This window comes from Chlamydomonas reinhardtii, chromosome 9 (genome assembly GCF_000002595.2).
Source record: "Chlamydomonas reinhardtii strain CC-503 cw92 mt+ chromosome 9, whole genome shotgun sequence".
In the NCBI taxonomy this organism is placed as follows: Eukaryota; Viridiplantae; Chlorophyta; class Chlorophyceae; order Chlamydomonadales; family Chlamydomonadaceae; genus Chlamydomonas; species Chlamydomonas reinhardtii.
This window is the reverse complement of record NC_057012.1, coordinates 2,665,637-2,689,117: the sequence shown is the minus strand read 5'-3', so window position 1 is coordinate 2,689,117 and position 23,481 is coordinate 2,665,637. Positions and strand designations below refer to the sequence as shown.

Here is a 23,481-nt window from a genome sequence, read left to right as displayed (position 1 = left end):
TCGAACGCACACTTGCACTCGCGACATCAGCTCCATTTTCAAACATAAGCCAAACAGGAGCGTTTGGCTGATTGAACAAGCGACAGAAGGTTCTCGGTGCACGTGGCTGCCGGAAAGGAACCCGTCCGTTTGGCGTTGCGTGCAGGCCCTGGTTCGCTCAAAATATATGTGGTCGTCGCCACATACCCTTAGCTTTGTCGGCTGCTAGAGTTTAAGAACGCTTTCCCGTTCCACCTTGTCCCCGCTGCCTACCCCGGGCGACCCCACGCGGCGACCCCTCGTCGACCGCCACGCTGCTGTCGGCGAACGCGTGGCGCAGCTTTCACTCGCGATATACGTGTGTCCTGAACCCAATGCGACACACCTCACGCTATTGCAATCTCGTGTCCCGGCGGTGGCAAACAGACAGAAATACATCGCACCCTGGGCTAAGAACACCCCTGCCCTGCCGTTGAAGACCAGCCGCGCACTCCTGCAGTCCTGCCCTGCCGTTGCAAATTGTTTGCCACATTCTGGGGTCTGGGAATCAGCTGCACCCTGCGGGACTTCACCAACCTGCCTTAACACTGTCCCATCGCACACCCTGGGCTAAGAGCCAAGCGGGCGGGGGTTCTGTTGGCCAACAATTGGCCACGCAAATGCTCCTGCCGGGCCTGCGGGCCACCCCCAAAGACGCAGAACCGAAATAACTCCACATCAACCTGCTGTGCACATTACACAAGCTTGCCGTGCCGGACGAGACGTTCGCAACAAGACAAGGTTCTAGCCACTCATGGCCACTCCAGAGCCTGAACCCCTGACTCTGACCCTGACTCCGTCTCAAGAACTCACGCCCCTCAACGCACTCGCTTCAAGTCTGCTCTGTAGGCCTGCAGGTTGCAAGCCCTTGTCTTTACAGGGCCACAACCACGGCGCTAACTCTCAATGCAATCCAGGTCAGCTCAGCACGCACGTGTCCTTGCTGGCTCCCGAGCCGCCGCCCCTACCCGCCCCCACCCTGGCCGCAGCCCCGCACCGCTCCGAATGCTGCACCAGCATGACGGGGTCGTTGAACGTTCGCGAGCACATGTGGCAGCGGTACACCTCACGGCCATCTGCGCCAGGCCCCGACCCGGCACCCGAGGACAACAACGAGCCGCCGCCGCCGCCGCCGCCGGCCCCTCTATTGACGTCAGTCTGCACCCCCACCGCGCCGCCAAAGCCTCCAAACGTCCCGCCACCCGCCGGCGCCGGGCCGCCCGCTATCGTTGTCCCCGCAAGGCCGCGCAGCGGGTTGCTGAAGAACCCCGCACCACCCGCGCCCGCCCCCGCGCCTCCTGCTGCATCCGGCCCTGCTGCTCCGCCACCGGCAGGACCGCCGCCAGCGGCCGTGCTGGTGCCGACGGGCTGCTGCGAGGGGTGGAAGTCCTCCACGTGCTGGATGAGCCGCGCCACCGTCTCGAAGGCAGCGCCACACTGCGGGCACTTCTCCGGCCGGTGCGGCGGCACCAGCGGGTTCGCGTTGCTGGTACTGGTACTGGTGCCAGTCCCAGTGGTCAGCGGTGTCGATTGCCAGGGCCAGCGCGACTGCGCCGGCGGCGGCGGCGCCGCAGCCTGTGCCGCGCGCCGTGCCGCCGTGCCGCGCAGCGAGTTGTCTGGGTCCTCATACTGCCGTGCCGCTGCCGCGTGCAGCTCCTGCGGGCTGGGCCGCCGGGCTGCAGCCGGGCTGGTGGTGGTGACGGATGAGGCCGCGCCAGGGGCGGGCCGCGGCGCGCTGGGCGGGCGCGAGGAGGCGGCGGAGGCGGCGCCGGAGCTACGGCCGCTGCTGGAGGCGGCGGCCGCGCTGGTGGCTGCAGGCGGGCGGGAGGAGAAGAAGCCGCCACGCTGCTGCCGGTTTGCCGCTGCAGGGTCATCAGGCGGCATGTCAGGCGGCATGTTCGGCCGAGCCAACACGGTATCCGCAGGCACGCCTTGTAGGACGCCCTGCAGACTACTTCATCCCAATCTTCCGCGGTCTTCCAGATGCACACAACGCGCACATCAACAGCTTCCCCATCAGCAACCATCAGCCCACCCAGCCGAGTACACGTACCTTGCACCTCTGCGCAGCGGTGGTCCGCGGGGTCCCGGTGCTTCAGGCATATGGCCTGGCTGCAGTGCTTGCAGCGGTAGCGGTTGATGGTAGTCAGCTTGGTCTTGCATCCCGCCACCGGGCAGCTGCATAGCAGGAGGGCAGGTTTAGCGCAGTTGCGGGTCAACAGGAGGGCGGCGCCAGACTGAAACCGCGCTGTGCCACAGCATCCCTGCCCTCTGCCCTTGCCAACCCGTCCCTCATAAGCTCCCCCAGCTTACCGTGGCTTCTTGTGCACACGGTCATAGTTTGCGGGGTCGCAATCGGTGCGCGTGTGCTGCTCAAACAGCGCGTTGGGGTCTTGCCCCGAGGTCATGCGCACGCTCTTGGCGCAGATTGGACACACTATCACTGTAGTCTCCTTCGAACCCGAGTTGGGACACGCGTGGGCCGCATACGAGCGATGCTCTAGGCAGAAAATGCGGTTACAGCAGTCGCACTTAAATGGAAGAAAGTCCACTTGACCACAATGGCTCACGCTGCAGTGCTCTCCAATTGAGAGGACCTGGCCAAGGTCTTCCTCACCACCAGACTCCATCGCCCTATCCTAATCGGGCCGATAGTTGATGTTCTCAAGTGTTGATTGGTCGCTGTTGGTCACTGCTAATAGCGTGGTGAAGCGTGGAAAGAAGTTTCTGAGCTTGCTGTATTATATTATTTCAATACAAGTCCTTCGGTGGTGGGTGAGATAAATAGTAGTCGGAGAAGGCGACCTCTCCTCATGCACCTTCCCCGTTGTTATTACCTGAGGGCGTCCTTTCAGAACCTTCTGGCACGATGCCCCAACGTCCCGGGCCGTACATTAACATGCTGGTTCATTGGTGGGGGTTTATGGGGGGCAGGGGTAAAGCGCTTGCTCGCTGGGGCCGCAATAACACGGCGGCCAGTGCCGGGCCTGCACACGGTGCATCCTCCCCTGGTGCATCCACATGGTGTGCAAGGGCTTCCGGGTGGTGTGTTTCGGTTGTTTAAGCTCCCTACAACTATCTTTGCGCCCGCATTCCCTGCACTGCAACAACTCTATTCAGGCCAAACGCCGCGCAGGCATGACTCGAAAGGATTGTGAGCGTGGTGGTTGCTGGCCCAGCCTTGCTTGCAGGCTTACTCAAGTGTAGCTTTCAGGGCGTTTATGCTGTGAAACCCCCTGCCGAACTGTCACACGCGCATCAAGACCCGCAAGCGTGAGGTGAGAGTGGGCGGGTGTGCTCGTTATGTCGCCCCGACTGCCCTGTAGCTTAAGTTGCAATCTCTGCCTAGAAATAAGTATTCGCTACTTTAGAAAGCTCGTGCAGACGCCCAGCGACAGACGTGTACGGCGTGCGAGTTGTGAAGCTGCCCCGCTAAGTGGCAGTCCAGCGTCCACGCTTCGATGCAGCGAACCAAAGTAGCCAATACTCGTAGTAACATAGCAACCGCGCTTTGTCAGTATCATCCCACGTCTCTCAGCAGGTTATGGTCCAAACTGTCACGCATGGTCGCCATTGCAACCCCTGCTGAAGGCCAAAGCTTCGGAGGCCTGTTGCAAGCGTAACTGACCGAGAAGTGCCAGGTGCGGGAGCAACTGAGGCGGTCTCCATCGCGTTGGTGCTTGCCTGTTGCTGCGGCCTGCTGCGGCAGTTGGTTCACCAGGGTTCACCAAGGGTCCCTCGCTAGTCGCTACTGCCTGACCTGCAATCCCGCAGGGCTTAACTCCCTCCCCCCGACCTCACCCTTTCCACCTCTTTTCAATGGATTCCTTGCGCAGGCGAGCCTACATTCTCCCGTTTGAGCCACTGTCATAGCTGGCGTATGCTGCCACTGCGGGGCGAGAGCGGAGGCGGCCACGCCGCGGCTCCAAGCTCTGCCCTGGCGCCCACGGCCGCTAGTTCGTTGGCAGAGGCCGGCGGCCGCAGTGCGCCACCACAGCTAACGTCATCCTTCTCTTCCCCCATCAAGCTGCCCACTGGCGCGGAGGGCCTGGCATGCTGCAGTGCAAGCCAGGAGATGCCACGTGAGGAGACGCACGCGCAACAGGTCGCAGGTGCCGGCCGCGATGCAGGCGCCGTGGGCCATGCACCAACACCCGCAGCAGGCGGCGCAGCGGCATTACCCTCGCCCTTCGCCCTGCTGGCGTGCAACCTGGTGGCGGGGGCCGGCGGGCCTGGGACCCGCAGCTGCGACCCAGCAGTTGGGCCAACCACAGCCTTAAGCGGTGTGGCTGCCGCGGCTCCAAGCCGCGTCGCAGGCGCCGGTGCCGTCTCTGTCCAGCTGCCACAGTGGACCGCTGCGGATCATGATGAAGATGAACCAATCGGCACGGCCACTCGGGCCTATGCCCTGTACATCCGCGCCGCCGCGAAAGCCGCAGCTGCACGGGCGGCCGAGGCCGCTGCCGTCAGCTCGCAGGCAGCATCAGGCGCAACAGAGGCTACGCCTGCACCTGCTGCATGGCGCGGCGCTGCCACTTACCCGCCGGCCGCAGCCAGCTCAGCAGCAGTGTCGCCGCTGCCATGCCCTTTCACAATGGCAGCCAACCTCCCCTCGGAGCTGTCTGCGGACGCAGCCGGCGGCGACGTGGGGCCGCCGAGCACTGGTGCTGGCGGCGGCACCGCTGCGTTGTCTCCCACCAATGAGGCCAGCATCGACAGCAGCGGTCACAGCCCCGCCGCGGGCGCGCGGGGCGCTGCTTGCGCTGTGCTCGGGCTGCACACCGCGAGCGCTGGGCTTACGGTGCTGACGGCGTCCCACATAGCCGACAGCGGCAGCAGCAGCGGCGGCAGCCGGGCCCAAGCCGGCAGCTGCTCATCTTTAACAGGCAACAGCAGCTGCCTCGTCAGCATCTGCGGCAGCGGCAGCGGTAGCACTGGCGGCTGTGGCGCGTCATGGGGCATATGCTACAGCCACGGGACCAGCCGCAGCGGCAGCAGCCGGATCACTGAATCCCACGATGCATGCTACAGCCGCTGCAGCCGCTGCGGCAGCGGTTGCCTTCAGCACGTCACCTCGCCGCAGTCCTCGGCCCGCTCCCCGGGAGCGCTGCTGGAGAGCAAGCCCTCAGTGAGACACGCTAGCTGTGCTCTGGCGGCCACCATTGCCACAGCTGTCGTTGGCGCCGCCTCACCGTCCGGAACCGCTGCGGCCTACTGCAGCCCCCAGCGCGGCCGCGACGCAGCCGGCCGCCACACAGAAGCGGCACCGGCCTGCCTGGACTCTGGAGCCCAGCCGTCACCGCCTCAGCCGCCCGGATCGCTGCAACCCGCCTCACACATAGCAGCCACAGCAGGGGCAACACCGCTGCCACCCTCCACCGAAGCCATGCTCTTGGCGCTGTCGTGGCTGCCGCACAACGAATTGGCATGCAGTGGCCGCCGGATCTGCCGCGCAGCACGCCAGGCTTTCCCCGCGCGCCTCTTGCGGGTGCGGCCAGGGCTGCCCGTGCCGTACCATGCACGGCATGGGATGTACGAAGACCCGCACGCGCTGCGGCTGCTGGCGTACGAGGAAAAGCAGCGGCTGCTGGCGGCGGCAGCAGGCGCCGGAGACCTTGGGGCCGTCGTGGCGCTGAGAGGCCAGGTGTGTGGGCGTGGGCGTGTGGGCGTGGGCGCGTGTGTGTGGGGGGGGGGGCGTGGGCGTGGGCGATGGATCGCCATGACGTAGCACGGTAGCAGGCTCTTGCGTGGTTGCCTCAAACGCGATCATCTAAACTCACAGGAATTCCTCCCCTCCACCTGCCTACACGTTAATGCAGAAGCCGCCCTGCCCCTGGGGCCCAGCCGCGCCCTGTGCCGCCGCGGCCGGCGGCCACTTGAAGCTCCTACAGTGGCTGGTCGGCGCCGGCTGCCCGCTCGACTACGTTGCGGCACTGGCGGCGGCCGCCGCCGCGCCGCCACACTGTGGCGGGGCTGAGGTGCTGCGCTGGCTGGCGACGTGGAGCGGCAGTAGCAGCGCGGATCCGGCAGCAGCAGCAGCGCCTGGTGCCTCGACCAATGACGGAGGCAGCCATCGGGTATCTGAAGCCCTCGCTGCCACCCGGCGGGCTCTGTTTCGCCGGGGCGACTGCGGCCTGGCGGTTGCGGCGGCGGGCTGCGGCGGGACGGCAGCAACTGCCGCGTCATGCGCTCCGGACTCGTCATGGCCTTCCGTCCCCTCATCTACTTCCTCCGCGCCATCCTTTTCACGCGCGTCCGCGCCTGAGTTTCCACCCGCTTCCTCGTCCCTCAAGCCATCGTTGCGTATGCCTCTCTCGACCGCGTGCAGTGGGAGCTGCAGCAACACAGCCCCCTCCTCCTCCACCACCACCACAGCCCCCTCCTCTGCCTCCGCCTCCTCCTACGCCGCCGCCGCCTCGGCTGTCCGCATACTCAAGCTGCAGGTGTTGGTGGCGGAGTTGGGCTGTGCCCTCAGCGGCGAAGTGCTGGCGGCGGCTCTGCGGGCGGGCGATCTGCACACGGCGGCTTGGCTGCGGCAGCGGGTGCGTTGTTGACTGGGTGTCGCACACTGGCTGGCAGGTGGACGATGTGGTATGCTCACATGCTTGATCTTCCTCTAGTTCGTGGTCGTGTTCACTGGTCCGGCCACAACTTGCTGATGTCGGCGGGTGCCATGCCGCCCTCGCCTGCGTGCTGTGCGTGCCTTCACCTGTGCTGTGCAGGGGGTGCGGCCCACGGCCTCAGGTTGGCTGGCAGCTACAACCCTGCGCCCGCCGGCCGCCGCTGTTGCTGTGTGGGGCTGGCTAGCGGAGCAGCGGGCACCGCTGGCGAGCGACGACGTTCCAGTTGAGGTGCGTAAGTGACAGAGCCTAGCGTTGATTGCGACCTGCAGTCAGGGGTTGAGAGGTGCCTTGCCTCAGTTGCCTGCGCTTGACAGCACCAAGCCTATCTACCGCGGTTTGTCAACGGCAGTTACTAAACACATGGCGCGCAGGCGACGCTGGCCGCAGCGGTGGCCGCGGGTAATGGCGCATTGCTGCTGCCCTGGCTTGACGAGCGTGGATTGCTACAGCCGCTGCTGCCGCTGCCGCAGCCCTTGGTGACCAGCCTCGCCACCTTCGCCGCCCGCTGCGGCGACATCGCCTGCTTGCACTGGCTACTTGCGTCTGCCGGCGCATCGCCTGGTCCTGCAGCCTCTTCTTCCAGTGGGAACACGGCAGTAGCTGCTGCTCAAATTGTGCCAGCTGCACATGAGGAGATTGGGCAGGGCGGCGAGGCCTCATGCGCGGTGGGGCCGGTGATGACGGCGGCTGCCGCTTTGGACGGCAGCGGTCGGGGTGGCCTGGCGCTGTTGTGCGCGGCCGCCGGTGCGGGTCTCTTGGGCGTTGTCAAATGGCTGATGGCAGCGCAGCCCGCCAGCTGCGAGGAGGGTGGGATTGCAAGGGGTCGAGATGGCAGCAGTGACAGCAGCAGCTGCGGCCGGAGCCGCCTGTCTCTTGAGGCCCGCGCCCTGGTGGTCGAGGCCGCGGCCGAGGCGGCGCATGTTGGCGTGGTGGCTGCCGCTCCCCAGGACACCTCGTGGGGCGGCTACGCCAGCTACAGCAGTCCGCATGACAGCAGCTGCAGCAGTGACCACACTTACACAGCGGAGCCGATGCTGCGCCTCCTTTCGGCGGCTGGGTGCCGTGCCTCCGTTCGGGCCGCGGAGCTGGCAGCCGCTCGCGGCGATGTGCCAGCGCTGGGCTTCTTGCTGGAGCAGCTGCAAGCGCAGCCGCCCCTCGGCCCCGCAGAAGCGTCAGTCGCTGCTGCGGCCGCTCTTGCATCGACTCCGCCGCTTGGCCCGGACCCGGACCTCGGTCCTGGGGGCGGCTGGGACTCGCAAGCAGGAGTGGTAAGGCTGGTGCTGCTGGCGGCGCTGCGCGGCGGCCACCTGCACGCCGTGCAGTGGCTCACGGCGCACAGTGGCTGCGATCCCGCGGCAGTACTGGCTGCGGACAGCGCCGCGAAGCGCGGTCCAGCAGTGTGCGGCGTCGACAGTAGCAGTATCCATGTTGAAGAGGTGCAGCAGTCGGAGGCGCGTGCGGCGGTGGTGGCGGGCAGCAGCTGCAGCTGGAGCGGCGCGGGGCGACACGATGATGCATATCTGGCCGCGCTCCATCGAAGCTGTGTGGGCCGCCGCCACGATGACCACCGCCGCCGCCTGACCGGCCTGACTCCCGGGGCCGCGGCCCTCGACGCTGTTGCCGCTAATGAATCCAAGCCTGCTGTTTACGCCGCAGCTTCGTGCGGTCCGGCCGCAAGTTGTGGCGTGGCAAGTGGAGCATCTGCTGCAGGTGGTACTACTGGTCGCGCAATGGCTGATGGGGCCCGTCGTCGGCATCGCATGGATGCTGGCGGCAGTTTGGCTGCAGGTGGAGCTGGGGGCCATGACCCTGTGGCGCTGCTCGAGTGGCTGTGGAGCTGTGGCGTACGGCACTGGGGTGCAGCAGTGGTGAGGCGAGCAGCGCTGGAGTGTGGCGGCGCTGCGGCAGCCGACGTGCTGGCATGGCTCTCCACCCACCCGCCACCGGCACCACCACCACCTGCCAATCCACCTCCGGCTCCGGCTACTGCCAACGCTACTGCCTGCGAGCCTGCGTCACCAGCTGTGCCGCGTACTCCTGTACGGCCGCCCGAATCACCTGCTGCTGGCTCCGCACTCAACGGGGGCATGTGCGGTGAGCCGGTTGCGGCGCGGTGCGACGGCGGCGAGTCCCTGTTCCTAGAGGCAGTTCAACACCCGATTGCGGGCGGCCGCGCGGCTGTGCTGGAGCTGCTGAGCGGCGAGCTCGGCTACGCCATGTCCGCACAGGTGAGTTATAAAGGGGCTTCCCGACAGGTCTGGGTGCAGCGGGCGGCGGGGAGCAGAAGGTCGGAGCCGAGGACAGAGCAGAGCGGTCGTGCCGAAACCGTCTTTGTAGGAAACACCACCACTGCCTCCTCCAATGCCCCGTCTTGTGTGTTGTTGCACGCGCCATGTGCACCGAGCTCTTTTCAGCTCTCTGCCTCCTGGCCTCATGCCCCACGTCGTGCCGGCGCCCGGCAGGCGTATGGAGCGGCGGCTCACCGCGGTGACCTGTGCACCTTGGCCTGCCTCACTCGGCTGGGTTGCCCGCTGCCGCCGCCAGCGGCACCGGCACCAGCAGCAGCACCAGTCGCTGGAGCGGGTGTGGGGCCCGGAGAGGCGGCAGAAGCCTTTTGGTCTGCCTTCTTGCATGGCGGCGGGGATCACCACAGCGATGGCAGCAGACCTGCAGGGAGTGACCAAGCCGAAGGCGCGGGGAGCGGGGTTCTGACAGGTGATACCGCAGGCTGGCAGCTGGCGGCCCTAAAGGCGCTCGTGGAGGCGGAGCGCGGCGGCGGCAGCTTCTACATCCGGCGCCAACCGGCACCGAGTGAGCCGCCAACAGATCCCTCGTGCCAGATTCCTGCCATCCTGCAGAATCAGCAGCAGCCTGCCGCACAGGCGGTGCTTTTCCGACGGCTGCAAACGGAGCCACGCCGGCAGCTGCGCCAGCTGCATTCGCTCCAGCGAGAGCAGGTCCAGCCCCTGCCCGAGCCTGTGAAGTGGCAGCGCAGTGTTTCGCTTCACAGGGACGGTGTAGCCGCAGGTGCCGGTGCAGCGGATGCGTATGGCGACGGCCGGCTGGGACAGTGCTACAGCACAGCCGTACTGGCTGCAGCCGCCGCAGCAGCTGGAGGCATGCAAGCGGCAGCAGCAGCGGCGGCTCTACCCGGGGCGAAGGAGGCATTTGGGTGCCCGCTTGTGGCGGTGGCGGCGGGTGAGATGGGGGCCGTGGCGCGGGGGGTGCTAGCGCGTGTGCGGGAGTGGTGCCTGTTTCCAGAGCGGTCGGCGGTTGTAGCCTGTGTGGAGCAGCTGATGGAGTGATGAGGGCGACGGAACAGGGAGAGATGAGGGTTCAAAGACAGGCAGGCTGGCACTAACTGGTACATGACAAGACCTGGTGCACGCGTGTTTATGCGGTGACGCTGTCGCTATCCAACAATCGACCAATGTCAAAATTGTTTCTGTTCAAGGGCAGCCCTGGGGGTGCCTAGGCAGGCCTAGGATATCCACAATGGCTTTCCAGTTTCCATGGCCGTACCCGCGCACTGATGACAAGCCGCAGATTGCGACGCTTGTGTGGGTGCGATCGTGCCGGCCTTCCGGGGTGTGTGACATGTGACGTGCATACCGCATCAGGTCGGCCAATTTGGACCTGCACGAGTACATTAAGGCGTTTCAGATAAGTGAAGGAGAAATTAAAACGGTACTGGCGCCGGCCGTGCAGTGATGGTGTGGGGCAGGTGGGGCGACGGGGACTGTCACAGCCTGCGTGCCATGGCGCCATGCACGTGTTGACCCATGTGCCGGCTATGGCATGGGTTGTCAGCTGAACCTGCACTGGAGTGACGTATTGCTATCCATGCATCGTGTTGTGAGCCAACGCCACAGCTATATCATAAGCACGCAAGGAAGAGCCACGCCTTGACCCGAACGTACCATCGCACCCATTCGCGGATCGCCCGTGGGCCCTAAAACCGTGGGGGCATATCGCACCCGTGGAGGGCACTGTGATTGTTTGTGCTCCCAATTACACACAACGGCGCAATGTACGCCAGCCCCGTATGAATTCTCTGCCCTTGCCCCGGTTGTCTCGGCAGACAAACCTAAAATACGGGCGCGCTGCTCTACCTACCATAGTTCCATCAAACAATCTTCCCAGCTTGCAAGTGGGTGTCCGCACCGGTGCGGTTGCCCAGTGGCCGTGTGCCCGCCCACCTACTGTAGTTCCCATTGCACGTCAGAAAACCCACACGGCTGGGGACTGCCTGCAGCCCTTGCCCAGCTAGGCCTACACAACGACAGCCCATCTCGGGCCCCGTGCCTACACTACTACACCCGCTGACCAGAGACCCCCCCCCCACTGGCGCCCGAGTGCTATGCGCCCGTGGTCTTGCCGCCATGGTCTTGCCGCCACACCTACCGTCCCCAACACAGTCTCCACCTCTGCCGCCGCCTCACATGCCTTGCACTGTGGTGCGGGCGCGACCCTCCAGCCCGCAAACCGTACGCCCAATGCCACTTGCCAGTACCTGGCGGCATCCACACGCCCGCACGCAACCGCTCACACACGCCCGCCCAGCCCTTCCCGCACGTCCATCCACACGGGCCCAGTCTCCCGCCATGCAGCTATCAGCACGGTACACAGTCCCTACAAAGCACCTGCCCTACATTGAAGTTTATGTTGTTCAGTTGTGGATGGTCACTCATCGGCGCCTCCTTGTTGCTGCTAAGCAACTTCGTATGTCCTGGCACCTACATGGCCCGCCAGATACGTCATCATGTACTGCTCACCCCGAGCGGGCTCTTAGCGATTGCCGGTTACTTAAATCCCACCCACAAACAACCACTACCAATTCACCGGGTGGACCAAACGAAACCAAACACGACACCGCACGCGCTGCGACCGCAAACCACGCGACCGACCATGCGTGTGTCTTAACAAAGACGCACAGCGCTGCGCCGATTAAGTACTCAACAAACCCCGTGTGTAATTCTCCCGCGCCACGCTGAAGCAAGCCACTTACTGGTATCCATCAACACTGCGCACAGAACGAGCAAACCGCTTGTTACGCCACCCCAAACGTCTACGCCACGCCTCCCAGACGCTCAAGAAACATGCACACCCAAACTACTTGTACTTTTACCGTTTTGATATACCAAATGAGAACGGACTCGGGTCCGTCGTACGCTATACGCAGTCTCGCAACAGAGGTGGGAAGCGCCCGCCGGAACGCATGCACGGTCAGCGCAACCTAAGCATGGCCGGGCCGGAACCAACCACACCCTGCCAAGGGCACGCGAAGACGCGTTCAGTATAGCCTGGCTTGTCCTGTCAAATGTTCAATGTAAGCGGCGACAGCACCCGCGAATGCTCGATCACCCATCAGCCCACCTGAGCCCCACCACAACCATTTTAAACCCTTAAGCATCATTCATGCGGCCACACTAGCGCGCTCACAAACTGACTACCACGCATTCCCATGTTGAGTTATGTTCGAAAGCAGAGATGTTCTGCACGACTACCCAAACGTGGCAAACCGACTGGACAGACCGCCACTCGCAACTACGCAAGTGCTCATGAGCGCTACTGCTACTACTAACAACAGGGTCGGAGGAAGCACACAGGCACAACCTCTACAGCCGATGAATGTAACTGAGTAACGAAGGCACCTGTCATCAATGCTTGGTTAAAAAGGCTAGCAATGTGTAAGTCAAACTCAATCGTTCGGGCACGTCCCGTCGTTCGATTGCCTTTACCGGTACCGTTCGGGCGCACTAGCTTGGTCCACAATGCAGGACACCAATGGTCTCACGGCCTTTTCCTCACAACCACGGCCCCTCATTCTCAGCCAACGCCATGCGTCGGTCCGTTACTACTCGCTCACCGCAAACGCTTCTCAGCTGCCAGGAGAGGCAGATGCTCCAGCGCGGCGCCGCTGTGACGAAGCAGAGGCCCTCAGAGCGAGGGCGAGATTGCCGGCCGGCCGCCGCACCCTGGCGCCGCTACCGTTGCCGCTGTTGCCGCTGTTAACACTGCTGCTCGTCCCCCGCACGCCGCTGCCGTCCTGCCTGTGTGCCGCCTGCTGCCGCGGCGCGGCGTGCTCCCCTGCGTTGTCGTTGTCGTCTGCGCACGCGAGCGTGCACGACGCGGCATAGGCGGGCGCACTGTCAGCGCACGTGTTGCCGGTACGGCCGCCGCCCTGCTTGCCGCCACAGCGCGCGGCGGCATCCATCGCGGTGGCGGCGGCCGCGCACGGCTGCACGCCGCCGCTGCCAAGCAAGGGAAGAGGCGGGGCGGCAGAGGCGGTAATGCCGCAGTCCGACTGCCACCGGCCGCGCGGCTGCAGCGGCCGGACCCAGTCGTCGCCGGTACCGGCCGAGCCGCCCGCAGGCCCCGTGTGGCTGCTGCTGCTGGCGCTGTTGCTGCTCGTGCTGTAGCAGCTGGTGGGGGTGCCTGAGATCTGCAGTGGCGCAGCTCCATTCGCCCGCGCCGCTTGGCAGGCGGCCGCTGCGCTTTGCACCGGAGAGATGGGCGCTACGGCAGCACATGGAGCCTGCATGTCAGCAGCCGGCAGCGCGGCTACAGCTGCGGCTGCAGCTGCCTGCCGACCGGCACGGGCGCGCGCTTCCGCCGCTTCCACCCAGGGCGCGATGCGCACACGTGACCAGGTGAGCTTGTCGTCTTGGTCGTCAGGAACATGGGCCTCGGGCTTCGTAGCCGCCGCTGCCGCCGCCGCCTGAGGCGCCCGAGCGGCGCGCTGGCCTTCGCAGTTACCGCCAAACCGGGACGCGCCGCCCCTGGTAGTCGCGGCAGCCACCGCAGCAGACAGAGAGTCGTTGTCGCCGCCGTTTGCGCTGTGCCAGGTCCCGGATGACGACCGCCGCCGCAGCCGCAGCAGCTGCAACTGGTCCTGTAGCTCTTGCGCCGCCCGCGTCAGCGCCAGCTGCGGCTGGGAACGCTGAGACAGCAGCAGTGGCTGCGGCGGCGGGAGGCCGCGGCAGCGCACCTCGGCGAAGCCGCGCAGCTCCGCTGCCGCGCTTGCCGGGAGCGGGCAGTGCTCAAGAACGAGGCAGCCGCCGTCTCGCAGCCCCGGCAGCGCTGCCGCCAGCGTGGCCATGTCGCCGGGCTCAAATGAAAAGCAGCACAGCGTCAGTGTCCGCAGCCCTGCAGCGTCCAGCGGCGCAAGCGCGGCCAGCCAGGGCTTGTGGGGCCCCTCTGCGGCGCGGCAGCCGTAGCGCCAAAAGCTGCCGGCACAGCAACTGCCGCCGCCGCCAGGCGGCGGCGCGCCGGCGGCTCCCGCCGTCACGCCTGCGGCGGCGGGGCTCTCCGACATGCGGACCGTGAGCGCGCGGCAGCGGCCGCCGGCACGCACCAGCAAGGCGACAGCATCCGCCATCAAATCGTGGCGTGGCTGAATTGTGTGCTCGTCCGAACACTCCTGATCCCCATCATTGCTCCGATCCTCATCCGATGAAGACGCCTCGCTTGAATTAATGCCGCCGCGCTGCGCGCCGCGCGTTGCGGTGAAGAATGAAGAATGTTGTTGTCTTCGCTTGTGCTGCTCGCCCTCCTCGTCTTCGTTGTGTGTGGGCAAGTGCGGCGCGGCGGATGGTCGCCGTGCTGGGTTGCGCTCCCGGAGACGCCTTGCCAGCGCCGCGCCGGCTGCGTCAGCGGCTGCGGCGGTCGACACAGCTGCGGTCGGTACGCGTTGGTCACGACTGCGCTGCTGTTGCTGGGGTCTGTGTTGCGTGCGCGCAGGCTGTTGTGGCTGCTGCCGGTGCTGCTGTTGCTGCTGCTGCTGCTGCTGGGGGTTGCGGTGGCGGTTCTGGTGCCGCTGGTGCTGGGGCTTGTGCTGCAGGCGGCTGAGTTGGCCTTGGTGGCGGTGCGGCTCGCGCTCGGGCGACTCAGACAGGGACGACAAAGGCGACGCGCACGACGCATCGGCGCCGTCATGCGCCCACGGCGCGATGTGGCTGGTGTGAAGGAGCAGCACGTTGGGCTGGGGCACCAGCCCACCACCGGGCGACCGGGCCATCACCTGACCCAACACACCCAGCGTGGATGCCAGCGCTGCCGCACAGCTCGAGCAGGAGGCGGAGCACGGCGCATGGATGCCCGACTGCGCGGCCTTGGCGGCGGCAGCGGGCGAGGCGGGGCAGGAGGAGGTGCCGGCAGCGGCGGCAGCCGCCACCGTGACGGCGGGGCTGTCAGGCTCGTAGCCCTGCCCCAGCGCCGTCGACACAGCTGGTGGCTCGCCGTAGAGGCACGTGCTTGGCGGCATGAAGGTCCCCGGCGTGTAGCCAGACGCGTCGGCGGCGCCGCCGTGGCAGAAACCGCTGGTGGCGCCCAGAGAGAAGCCCTCCGCCGCAGCTGCGGCCCACAGCTGCCGCGGCCGTAGACCACCGCGCGCCTCCGCCGCCACCGCGCGCGCCTCTGCCGCCGCGGCCAGCGCCTCCGCAGCTGCTGTGGCGCGATACACGGCCGCCAGCGCCGCCACCGACTGCGGCTCGCGTAGCTGCAGCTGCCGGAACCCCCGCGGCGGCAGCGCCAGGCCGCTTGGGGCGGCGCCGCCACTGTAGCCGCCTTGCTTCGAGCCGCCGTCGTCACTCGGCGCCGCGAGGCCCAGGATTCCGCCGGCAGCCAGACGCGTGAGCTGTGGCCACACCGCCGCCAGGCCGCCGCAGGCGGCGGCCGCTGCCTGCTCCTCCGCCTCGTCGTCACTTGTGTCGCCATCCGTGTAGCAGCCCGAGTCGTAGCCACCCGAGGACGACACACCCGGCGCCGAGCCGGACGCAGCCGAGCCACTCAGAGCCATGCGCATCCACGACTGCACGCACACGCCGGGCCGCGGCCCGCCGCCGGCACCCGCTGAGCCCCCGGCGCCTGCCGCCGCTGCCAACCAGGCCGCCGGCGTCGACGCGGCGCCGCCGCGCGGCGGCGGCGCCCGCGGCCGCGGCACCGCTGGGAAGAGCCAGGCCGGCAGCAGCTGACAGCCCAGGTCCAGCTCTCGCAGGCCCTTGAGGCTGCACAGCGCCGCCCACAGCGGCGAGGACTCCGGGTCTTGTGAGGTGGTGAAGGCGTCGGCGCTTGTAAGGGGCAGGTAGTGGATGGCACCACGGGGCGCGCCGGTGGGCATCTCGCGCACCAGGGGCTGCAGCGTGAGCGCCTGCAGCCGCGGCCCCAGCAGCCGCAGCAGCCACACCTCCATGCTCACGCCCACGCCGCCGACTTCCATGTCGAGGCAGCTGTCGACGTCAGCACCGGCGCCGGCGCTTCCGACGTCATGACCGAAGAAGTTGCTGCGAGGCGTGCCGCAAGCGCGCGGCGAGAGGACGCCCGCTGCGTCCGCGGTGGCGGCTGCGGCTGAGAGGGAGGAGCACGCCGAAGCGGAGGGAGAGAGGAGCGATACGGAGACCAGCGGCTCCGTCTGCCGTAGGTGCGCGCCTGTGTCGAGCAGCGAGTCGGTTGCGATGCACAGGCGCCGCAGGTTGGGAAGCGCCGCTGCCAGGCGCGCGGCGACGCTCCCTGGTTCGCGCAGGCCACGCGGGGCCGAAGCCGGCGATAGGCGCATAGAACCGAAGATACGCAGCTCCTCAACCTCCGAGCAGGCAGGGCTCGAGCAGGCATTTACCCTGCAGAGTGCAGGGCAGAGATGCTGAGGCAACCGGCGCTCACCGAACGTACTATTATCGGTGCGCTGGGCTGTTCAGGGGCAAGCAACACCAAACCAACTGGTGCTTATCTGGCTTTCTGACCCCAATAGGGTAGCACAGAGAAGGAGCACAGACGTTTCCGGTGACCTTTCGACCGAACATGGGGGCACTTTTCGGCAATACGCCTCTGCTGCCCCGGCCCACAAGCCCGTTCGATGCAAGACTCACAGCGTCTCAATCTTGGAGGCTCCTTGAGCGTAGACAAGGAGCGTGCGCGGCTTGAGCTCCTTGCAGAGAAGCCTCGTGACGTCCTTGTGTGTGACCGCTGGGCCCCGGTGAGCGCAGCCGAGAGCCCTGAGCGTATCGCCATTAGCCAGGGGCAAAATAAGATGCTGGCACGCATTGTCGTGGGCCTCGCGAAGGCCTCGGCACACCATTCTGACCGCGGAGCACCACCCGGTACCGCCTAAATTACTACAAACTATCGGATATGCTTGCTGGAAAGTGCAGGACGCTGGCGCGCCTGCAAAGAGTTGGGTTTCGTTGCAGTCTGAAGCCATCTTGGCTTCCTCGCGGCTTTGGCTAGACCGGTAATGCGTTTATACATTCATATAGCGAGCCCGCGACGTGTTATCTTGTGAACGCATGCAGGTGTGCGAGTTGATTTGTTTTTGCGGGCACGGCCCCCATCCCCCCCTCCATTCAACCGCCCACGGCCAGCTGCCACGGCTGGCCGCAGAGTAGCATACATACGCGTCCATAGACGTTTGTGACAACATAAGACATCAAGAGTCACACGGGTTCAGGGGGAGAGCACAGGCCAGCGGCAATGCAAGCATGTGGGAGCCGAAGCGACGGAGCGTCGAAAGTGCGAGATGGTGCGCGTGCTCAGCTCGCTGCCTGGTAGCGGGGCCGCAGCAACACTATACGCTATTTATGGACGCTGTTAGCACTTACATCATCCCAAGCGGCATGCGTCCGTCCAAGCGCAGCGCCAACGGTGCTGGCCGTCAATTTGTCTCCCTCGCAGCCGAGCTCTGCCTTTCCCTTGTACTTGCTGCGTAACCTACTGCGCCGATTCATGCCACCGCCCGTGTTGTACTGAGCGGTCATTCCGTGTTTGAGGCGTGTGCACGCCTACGTGTCTCGCTGTGAGCCATGCTTTGTGTGCCACAGTGACATGTAGAGGTCTTGTTGGCCCCGGGCGGCGCGACTGGAGGCGCGTAGCCGTAGGGTGGGGCGTAGGACCCAGGCGGCGGGTAGTACTGCGGCGGCGGCGCGCCCGGCGGCGGGTGGTGGTAACCGTAGGCTGGGGCCCCAGGCGGCGGGTAGTAGGGTGCTGGGACGGGCGGCGCGTAGGCGGGCGTGGGCTGCGGCGCTCCCGGCGGCGCGGTGACAACGGGCGCCAGCACCGTGTGGGCCGCCGCAGGGTACGGTATGGACGCACTGTCACACTGCGGGATGTGCGAGGGGCGCCAAGGCCTCTGTCGCATCAAGACAGCATTGCACGGATCGGGCGCCGCGATGGGAACCGCAGCGGCCACAAATACTCGCAGCCGCGCCGGTATCGCTCCTTTTGCGCCTGTGCGTGGGCGGGCGGGCCATAAGGCTCTGCCAGCTCCGCAAGGAACAGCACCGACACACAGCTATCGCAGCTGCAGCCGCCGCGGCCGCAGGTGAGACCGCGCGCGCACCGTTGCCGCGTTTCGGCGCCTGCTCTTGCCTGCGCTCGCTCGCTCTCTCGCGCGCTCCTCAATGGATGGTGATGCTGACTCGAACGCCTGGCGCTCTGCTGCTGCCTGCTCTGCTTCTGCTCCGCCACTCCGCCTCCACTGCTTCTGCGCTGCAGCCCACGGGTCGTCCCCGCCCCATCTGCCAACGCGAAGGTGAGCCGGGGCCGCCTGCTATCTGCAACTGGTCGCCCTCGCAATGCCCGTTGTACACAAAGTGACATGACATGACATGAAACAGATTCCCTACAGAGCCTATAGTAGAAATGCTGTCGCTGAAGCGTGCCCGCCCTGCTGCCTGCCTGCCTGCCTGCAGCGCGCGAGTCGCCCAAGGCCCGCGATCATGCCCCAAACCCCCGCAACGCCCGTTCTGGTGAGTGGGGGGGGGATACTGGGGTCAGGGTTGGGATGGCAGGGTTGGGTCAGGTTTGGGATGGCAGGGTTGGGTCAGGTTTGGGGCAGGGGTCGTCAGGGTTGGGTCGTCAGGGTTTGGGATGGCAGGGTTGGGTCAGGGTTGGGATGGCAGGTTTTGGGTAGGGTTGGGGCAGGGGTCGTCAGGGTTGGGTCGTCAGGTTTGGGATGGCAGGTTTTGGGCAGGCACAACAACAACAACTGCCCCCCTGCCCCCCCCCCCGCCCCCATGCAGGCTGTACTGAGGCGGCTGTTGAGCTGGCAAGCATGTGTGTTGGTGGCTGTGGGCCATGCGTGCTAGACAGGTGGTGCGGAATAGCGCGGCGGCTGTGGAGAATTCTTCGCTCCTGCGCCTGTCTACTGATGGGGGGACGTGGCCGTTGCAGGTGCTAACTTAGATGGCTCGGCAGCTTGAGTCGCGCTAGGATGCGTGAGTTGGATGTCTAGGACGTGGACATGGCCGTGACGTGCACCATTGTTGGTGCGCGTGCACCGAGCCCAGTGATGGGTCAAACCTGAGGGACGAGCGTGATTCTGGTAGTTCCCCGGCGGGCAACCAACGGGAGAGACAAAGTGACATGTACACTCCTACACTTGGTGCGCCCCGATCAAGACAGGATGCAGTTGCGCAGCCAGCAGCACTATCCGGGTGCGGGCGAGGCACCTGCCGTCCCTGGTGGTGAAAGCAACCCCTCCCAGGCGGCCAGGCTATCAGCTAAACGTCACCGGGAGCTGGCGTGCCAGGGGCGGCGAGGTGGACTCGCTGCTGATTTGGACCTGCCGCCCAGATCGATAGGCTTTACCATGTACTAACATGTGGCACTCTTTGCAGCATGTTAACTGTGGGAATGCCCGGCGGCAGAGGCCTCGCTATCCTAAAGGTCTCAGCCTTCCTTCGCCCGCATGACAAGCTACAAACACATTGCGCACTCGCAACTCCAGCAACTCCGATTCAGGCAGGAGCCGCACGGCAGGCGTACGGCCGTGCACCTCCCCCGCCACCACCTGAACCCCACACACACAACACAGCCCCAAACACAACGCAGACCCAAGCGCCACGTAAAGCTAAGCCCAACTCGCAATGAACATCAGGTGGAAAGCGCGCGCCTTGCTTGCCTCAATCGTCATCTCCATATCCGTGCAGCAACCCATGCAGCGACCCTGTGATGGCGCCGCCAGCACCGCCGCCGCTGTCACCGTCGCCGGCAGGCCCAGTCGCTGCGGGCACCTCCTGTGCAACTGTGCTGCCCCCAGGCGCGGCAGCAGGGGCGTCTAACAGCGAGCGACCGGGACCGGCCGAGTGGGGCGGGCGGGAGGCATGGGTGCCAAGGTCAGGAGGAAGGGCGGTGCCGGGGAGGCAACGGACACAGAGGGTGCGAGGTAGTGAGTAAACGGTGTTAGTCAGGAGCAATGGGTGGCCGGGAGTCAGGAAAGATCAGGAGCGGGAAGCACAGCAATTCGTCAGTTTGCACAGGTGGAAGGTCAGTCCAGGGCTTCGTGCTGCTCTGCTGGTGGCGTGAGCAGCTGCTCGCCTGCGCCTCTCTGCAGGCGCCACCCTGGCGTGCGCATTCCAGCCCAGGCAGCGCGGGATGGGCGTACCTCCTCCGTTCCTATCTAGCGGGGCAGGGGCCGCCGCCTTGGCGTCCACGCCCGCATCCTGTTGCCCCTGCTGCTGCCCCTGCTGCTGCTGTTGTTGTGGCTGCTGGCCCCGCCCATACTGCGCGGCGTAGGCCGCGTAAGGATTGTCGGGTGGCGGCGGCGAGGGGCGGGCCTGTGGTGTAAGGAGGGAGGCGGAGGGCAGCCAGGGAAAGGGCAGAGGGAGGGAGGCACAAGGGAGGCGGCACGAAGGGCCGGGGATGCGCACGAGACACGTCGGGCGACGAGCCGTGGCGGGCGTCAGTACGCGGACACAATGTGACAAATGTGTGGACCTGCTGCACGAGCTGACGGAGAGGATGCATGCGGTTTGACAACACGCAGTAGCGCCACCCGCCGATCACGCGAAACGGGCTGACAGCGCTACGCGCTGTCTACCGGAAAGCTTGGGGCGCTGTGCGGGACTGAATACCGACGTGCCCCTTGTTTCGAGCAGCGGCCGCGCTAGGACCATATCCACACGTCAGCCCAACTCCTCAGCCGGCCAGCTGGCGCCATAGCTGGTGCTGGGCCCAAAATGCTGTAGCATCTGGACGTTCAAAGGGTTTCTGCTCTCCCATACAGGCGACACACGCTTCAGCACGGCACACACCTGCTCGCCTTCGCGTGCTTCCCGGAACTTGCGCTTGGGCGGCCCGCCGTTGCCACTCCCGGATGCGTTGTTGGCGACCGTGCTGTTGCCGCCGGCGGCAGCGCCCGCGGCAGCGGGTCCAGTGGCGGCGGCGCTGCTGCCGTAGGCTCCCCCGTGTGCCGGCGCCGGTGCCCCCGCCGCACTGCCTTGCACTGGCTGTGAGGCGTACGCCGGCGCCACGGTCCCAGGCGGCTGGTAGGCACCTGCAGGCCCTGGCCCCGCACCGGACGGCGCGTAAGCCCCGGGCGGCGCACTGCCAGGGTATGCCCCCGCTGGCGCGTACGGGCGCGGTGGCGGCGCCCCATACGGCGCCGGAGCCGCCCCCGGCGGCGCGTAGGCGTACGGTGGCGGCGCCCCTGCCAGCGCATACCCGTACGGCGGCGGTGCTCCAGCCGCCCCGGGCGGCGCGCCTGGAGGCGCGTAGCCGTAGGGTGGGGCGTAGGACCCAGGCGGCGGGTAGTACTGCGGCGGCGGCGCGCCCGGCGGCGGGTGGTGGTAACCGTAGGCTGGGGCCCCAGGCGGCGGGTAGTAGGGTGCTGGGACGGGCGGCGCGTAGGCGGGCGTGGGCTGCGGCGCTCCCGGCGGCGCGGTGACAACGGGCGCCAGCACCGTGTGGGCCGCCGCAGGGTAGGACCGCTTGAACTCATCGCCCACGGTGCGGAGCAGGTCCAGGACGAGGCTGCATGGGAGATACCAGGCATGACTATTAAGGCGGCGATGCTCAAATAGCGCGGGGGTAGCAGTGTAGAGGCACGGCATCCAGGCACGTAAACCCTCGTCCTGTACGGTATGGCCGCAGTACAGGACCTGTGTCGCGCTGCGGGACGTGCGGCGGGCGCCCGAGGCCGATGTCGCGCAGCCCCAGGCTGCATCGGCCCCATCCAGCAGCCCGCACACCAAGCGCCGGGGCACCCACCTTTTTGCGTCCTCCAGCGCCTTGGGTGCCGCCGCCGAGATGAACACGTGCATGGGGTCCGGCCTGTGGACAGAGCGTGTCCCATTCCAAATCCGGGAGGTGAGATTTAAATTTTCACGGCAAGCAGGATGCGTACCGTACTGACTTATGCGGAGCCCGCCGGGGCCCACACACGCGCGCAAGCCACAGCACTGACCCCGGATTCTTGAATGCCGCCCTGCAGCCCTCCGAGCGCTTCATGCGCGTTCACCAGTACTCCCCCACCCACCCCTCAGCATCAATGGAGCCGCGGCCCCGCAGCTGCACCGTGGCGCCTGTAGTGGTCGCGATGTGCTGTACGTAGGTGTTCCCTGCGTACACAGTGAAGGCGTTGGACCCGTGGGGATCAGCTGGGCAGCGCCGTATCCAGCACCCAGCTTGCGGACGAAGCCGACCGTGTTCAACTTAGCCCCTCCGCAGTCCCACTTACCCGGCCCCTTGATCTTGTCAGCTAGCGGGAAGCCGCCCGGCTGCGTGACACCAGTGTAGATGACACAAGCGGGCGGCGGCGGCGTGATTACCCCAGCCCCGGGGGGCGGCAGCGGCTGCCCCCCTGGCGCTCCGGCCGGCGGGTATTGATAGCCAGCGGCGCCCGCAGGAGGCGGCGCGCCGTAGGCGGGTGGAGGCTGATGATGTGGGTGCGGGTGGGGCGCGTAGGGTGCACCCACTGGCGCGGGCGCGGCCTGTGGCGCGCCGTAGGCAGCAGCAGTCGCCGCTGGCGGCTGTGGCGAGCCCGCGGGCGGCCGCGCGGTCGGCGGCATGCCCTGCAGGATGCGCTGGATGTCCGACACCGCGTTGCTGACCGCCTGATGCTTCTCTGCATCCGTCTGCGTGGGCACGTACGGTATGGGGCAGCGGAGCACGCGTCGGCGGGCGCTTGTCGGGTGAAGTGCACACGCTGCCCCGCATCAGCGGGGGCCGCCGCCACTCAAGTGTTTGAAACAGCAGGTCCATGCCCAGCACCCAGCGCCCAGTGCCCAGCACCCACCCCGACCGAACGGGCCCTGGCACCCGCAGCAGCAGACGCCTCATGCCGCTGGCGTCCCCGAGGACGCCCCCCTCCCAGCACAGCCAGCTGCGTCCTCACCGTGCCGGCGTGTGCCCCGGGCCGTACGAGCAGGTGCAGCGGCTTCTCCTTGCCGTCCGGCTGCACGCCCGGGGGGTAGTAGCGGCCGCGCGTCACGATGATGGTGGCGGTGCGTGACTGGATCTCGTCCTGCACGCCCCGCTTGGTCAGGTGGATGCGCACGCCGGTGGGGGCGTCGTTGATGACTACCTCCCGCGCCAGCTCCAGAGCCCCCGCCCCCGCAGTCCCCGCCGCTGCCGCCACTGCTGGCGCGGATCCTGGAGTGGCGCCCTTCGCCTGTGACAAGCAAACAAAGAAACGTAGGTTTCCGCGCCGAGGCTTCCACAGAGCCATGCCAGCTGCGATGTCTCCACGATCCGATGAGTCCAAGTGCAAGTGGGTCCCCCGCCGCTCGCGCACCTGTGCCCCCGGGTGGTACTTGCTGAAGATAGCCGCAGCTGCTGCCTGCGCAGCTGCGATGTCCACGCCTCCAGGCGCTGGAGCAGAGAGTGGCGCCGGTGGGCCCTCAGGCGCCGCAGCTGGCATGTTTGCAGGCACGTCCCATTTTCGCCGCTTCTGCTGCGGCTGGCCGCCGTCAGTGCTCATTTGCTTTGAGGCCTCCCAAGAATCCTCTAGGAACTTTTGCTACTCTCCTTGCTGCTTGAAGTTACATGCATCCAACTGTGAATCCAAGTATAACATATGCGATGATCCGGGAAATGATCCAGGAGGCAGGAGTGCCTTTTGCAGCCG

General features: G+C 66.3%; 5 protein-coding genes across 5 annotated transcripts; 2 read left to right on the top strand and 3 right to left on the bottom strand.

Annotated features, from left to right (window-relative positions):
- Positions 1-206: 206 nt before the first annotated feature.
- Positions 207-2,778, bottom strand: CHLRE_09g389750v5 (uncharacterized protein). Its single transcript, XM_043065517.1, has 3 exons — positions 2,332-2,778; positions 2,072-2,196; positions 207-1,880 (listed from the first exon to the last, which is right to left on the bottom strand). Exons 1-3 carry the CDS (start codon positions 2,424-2,426, stop codon positions 937-939), a joined length of 1,164 nt encoding a protein of 387 aa, XP_042921019.1. The 5' UTR covers positions 2,427-2,778; the 3' UTR covers positions 207-936.
- Positions 2,779-3,128: 350 nt separating this feature from the next.
- On the top strand, positions 3,129-10,545 carry CHLRE_09g389851v5 (uncharacterized protein). Its single transcript, XM_043065521.1, has 6 exons — positions 3,129-5,662; positions 5,838-6,560; positions 6,741-6,869; positions 7,013-7,909; positions 7,964-8,869; positions 9,104-10,545. The coding sequence occupies exons 1-6, from the start codon at positions 3,899-3,901 to the stop codon at positions 9,944-9,946; spliced, it is 5,262 nt and encodes a 1,753-aa protein (XP_042921018.1). The 5' UTR covers positions 3,129-3,898; the 3' UTR covers positions 9,947-10,545.
- A 95-nt stretch (positions 10,546-10,640) lies between these two features.
- On the bottom strand, positions 10,641-16,908 carry CHLRE_09g389850v5 (uncharacterized protein). Its single transcript, XM_001694508.2, has 2 exons — positions 16,508-16,908; positions 10,641-16,258 (listed from the first exon to the last, which is right to left on the bottom strand). The coding sequence occupies exons 1-2, from the start codon at positions 16,714-16,716 to the stop codon at positions 12,523-12,525; spliced, it is 3,945 nt and encodes a 1,314-aa protein (XP_001694560.2). The 5' UTR covers positions 16,717-16,908; the 3' UTR covers positions 10,641-12,522.
- Positions 16,909-17,068: 160 nt separating this feature from the next.
- CHLRE_09g389902v5 (uncharacterized protein) lies at positions 17,069-19,008 on the top strand. Its single transcript, XM_043065524.1, has 4 exons — positions 17,069-17,955; positions 18,129-18,165; positions 18,326-18,382; positions 18,656-19,008. The coding sequence occupies exon 1, from the start codon at positions 17,117-17,119 to the stop codon at positions 17,342-17,344; it is 228 nt and encodes a 75-aa protein (XP_042921017.1). The 5' UTR covers positions 17,069-17,116; the 3' UTR covers positions 17,345-17,955; positions 18,129-18,165; positions 18,326-18,382; positions 18,656-19,008.
- Positions 19,009-19,016: 8 nt separating this feature from the next.
- On the bottom strand, positions 19,017-23,448 carry CHLRE_09g389900v5 (uncharacterized protein). The gene is made up of 8 exons (XM_043065523.1): positions 23,149-23,448; positions 22,750-23,025; positions 22,093-22,489; positions 21,892-21,973; positions 21,624-21,686; positions 20,669-21,386; positions 20,020-20,191; positions 19,017-19,692 (listed from the first exon to the last, which is right to left on the bottom strand). The coding sequence occupies exons 1-8, from the start codon at positions 23,332-23,334 to the stop codon at positions 19,538-19,540; spliced, it is 2,049 nt and encodes a 682-aa protein (XP_042921016.1). The 5' UTR covers positions 23,335-23,448; the 3' UTR covers positions 19,017-19,537.
- Positions 23,449-23,481: the final 33 nt, after the last annotated feature.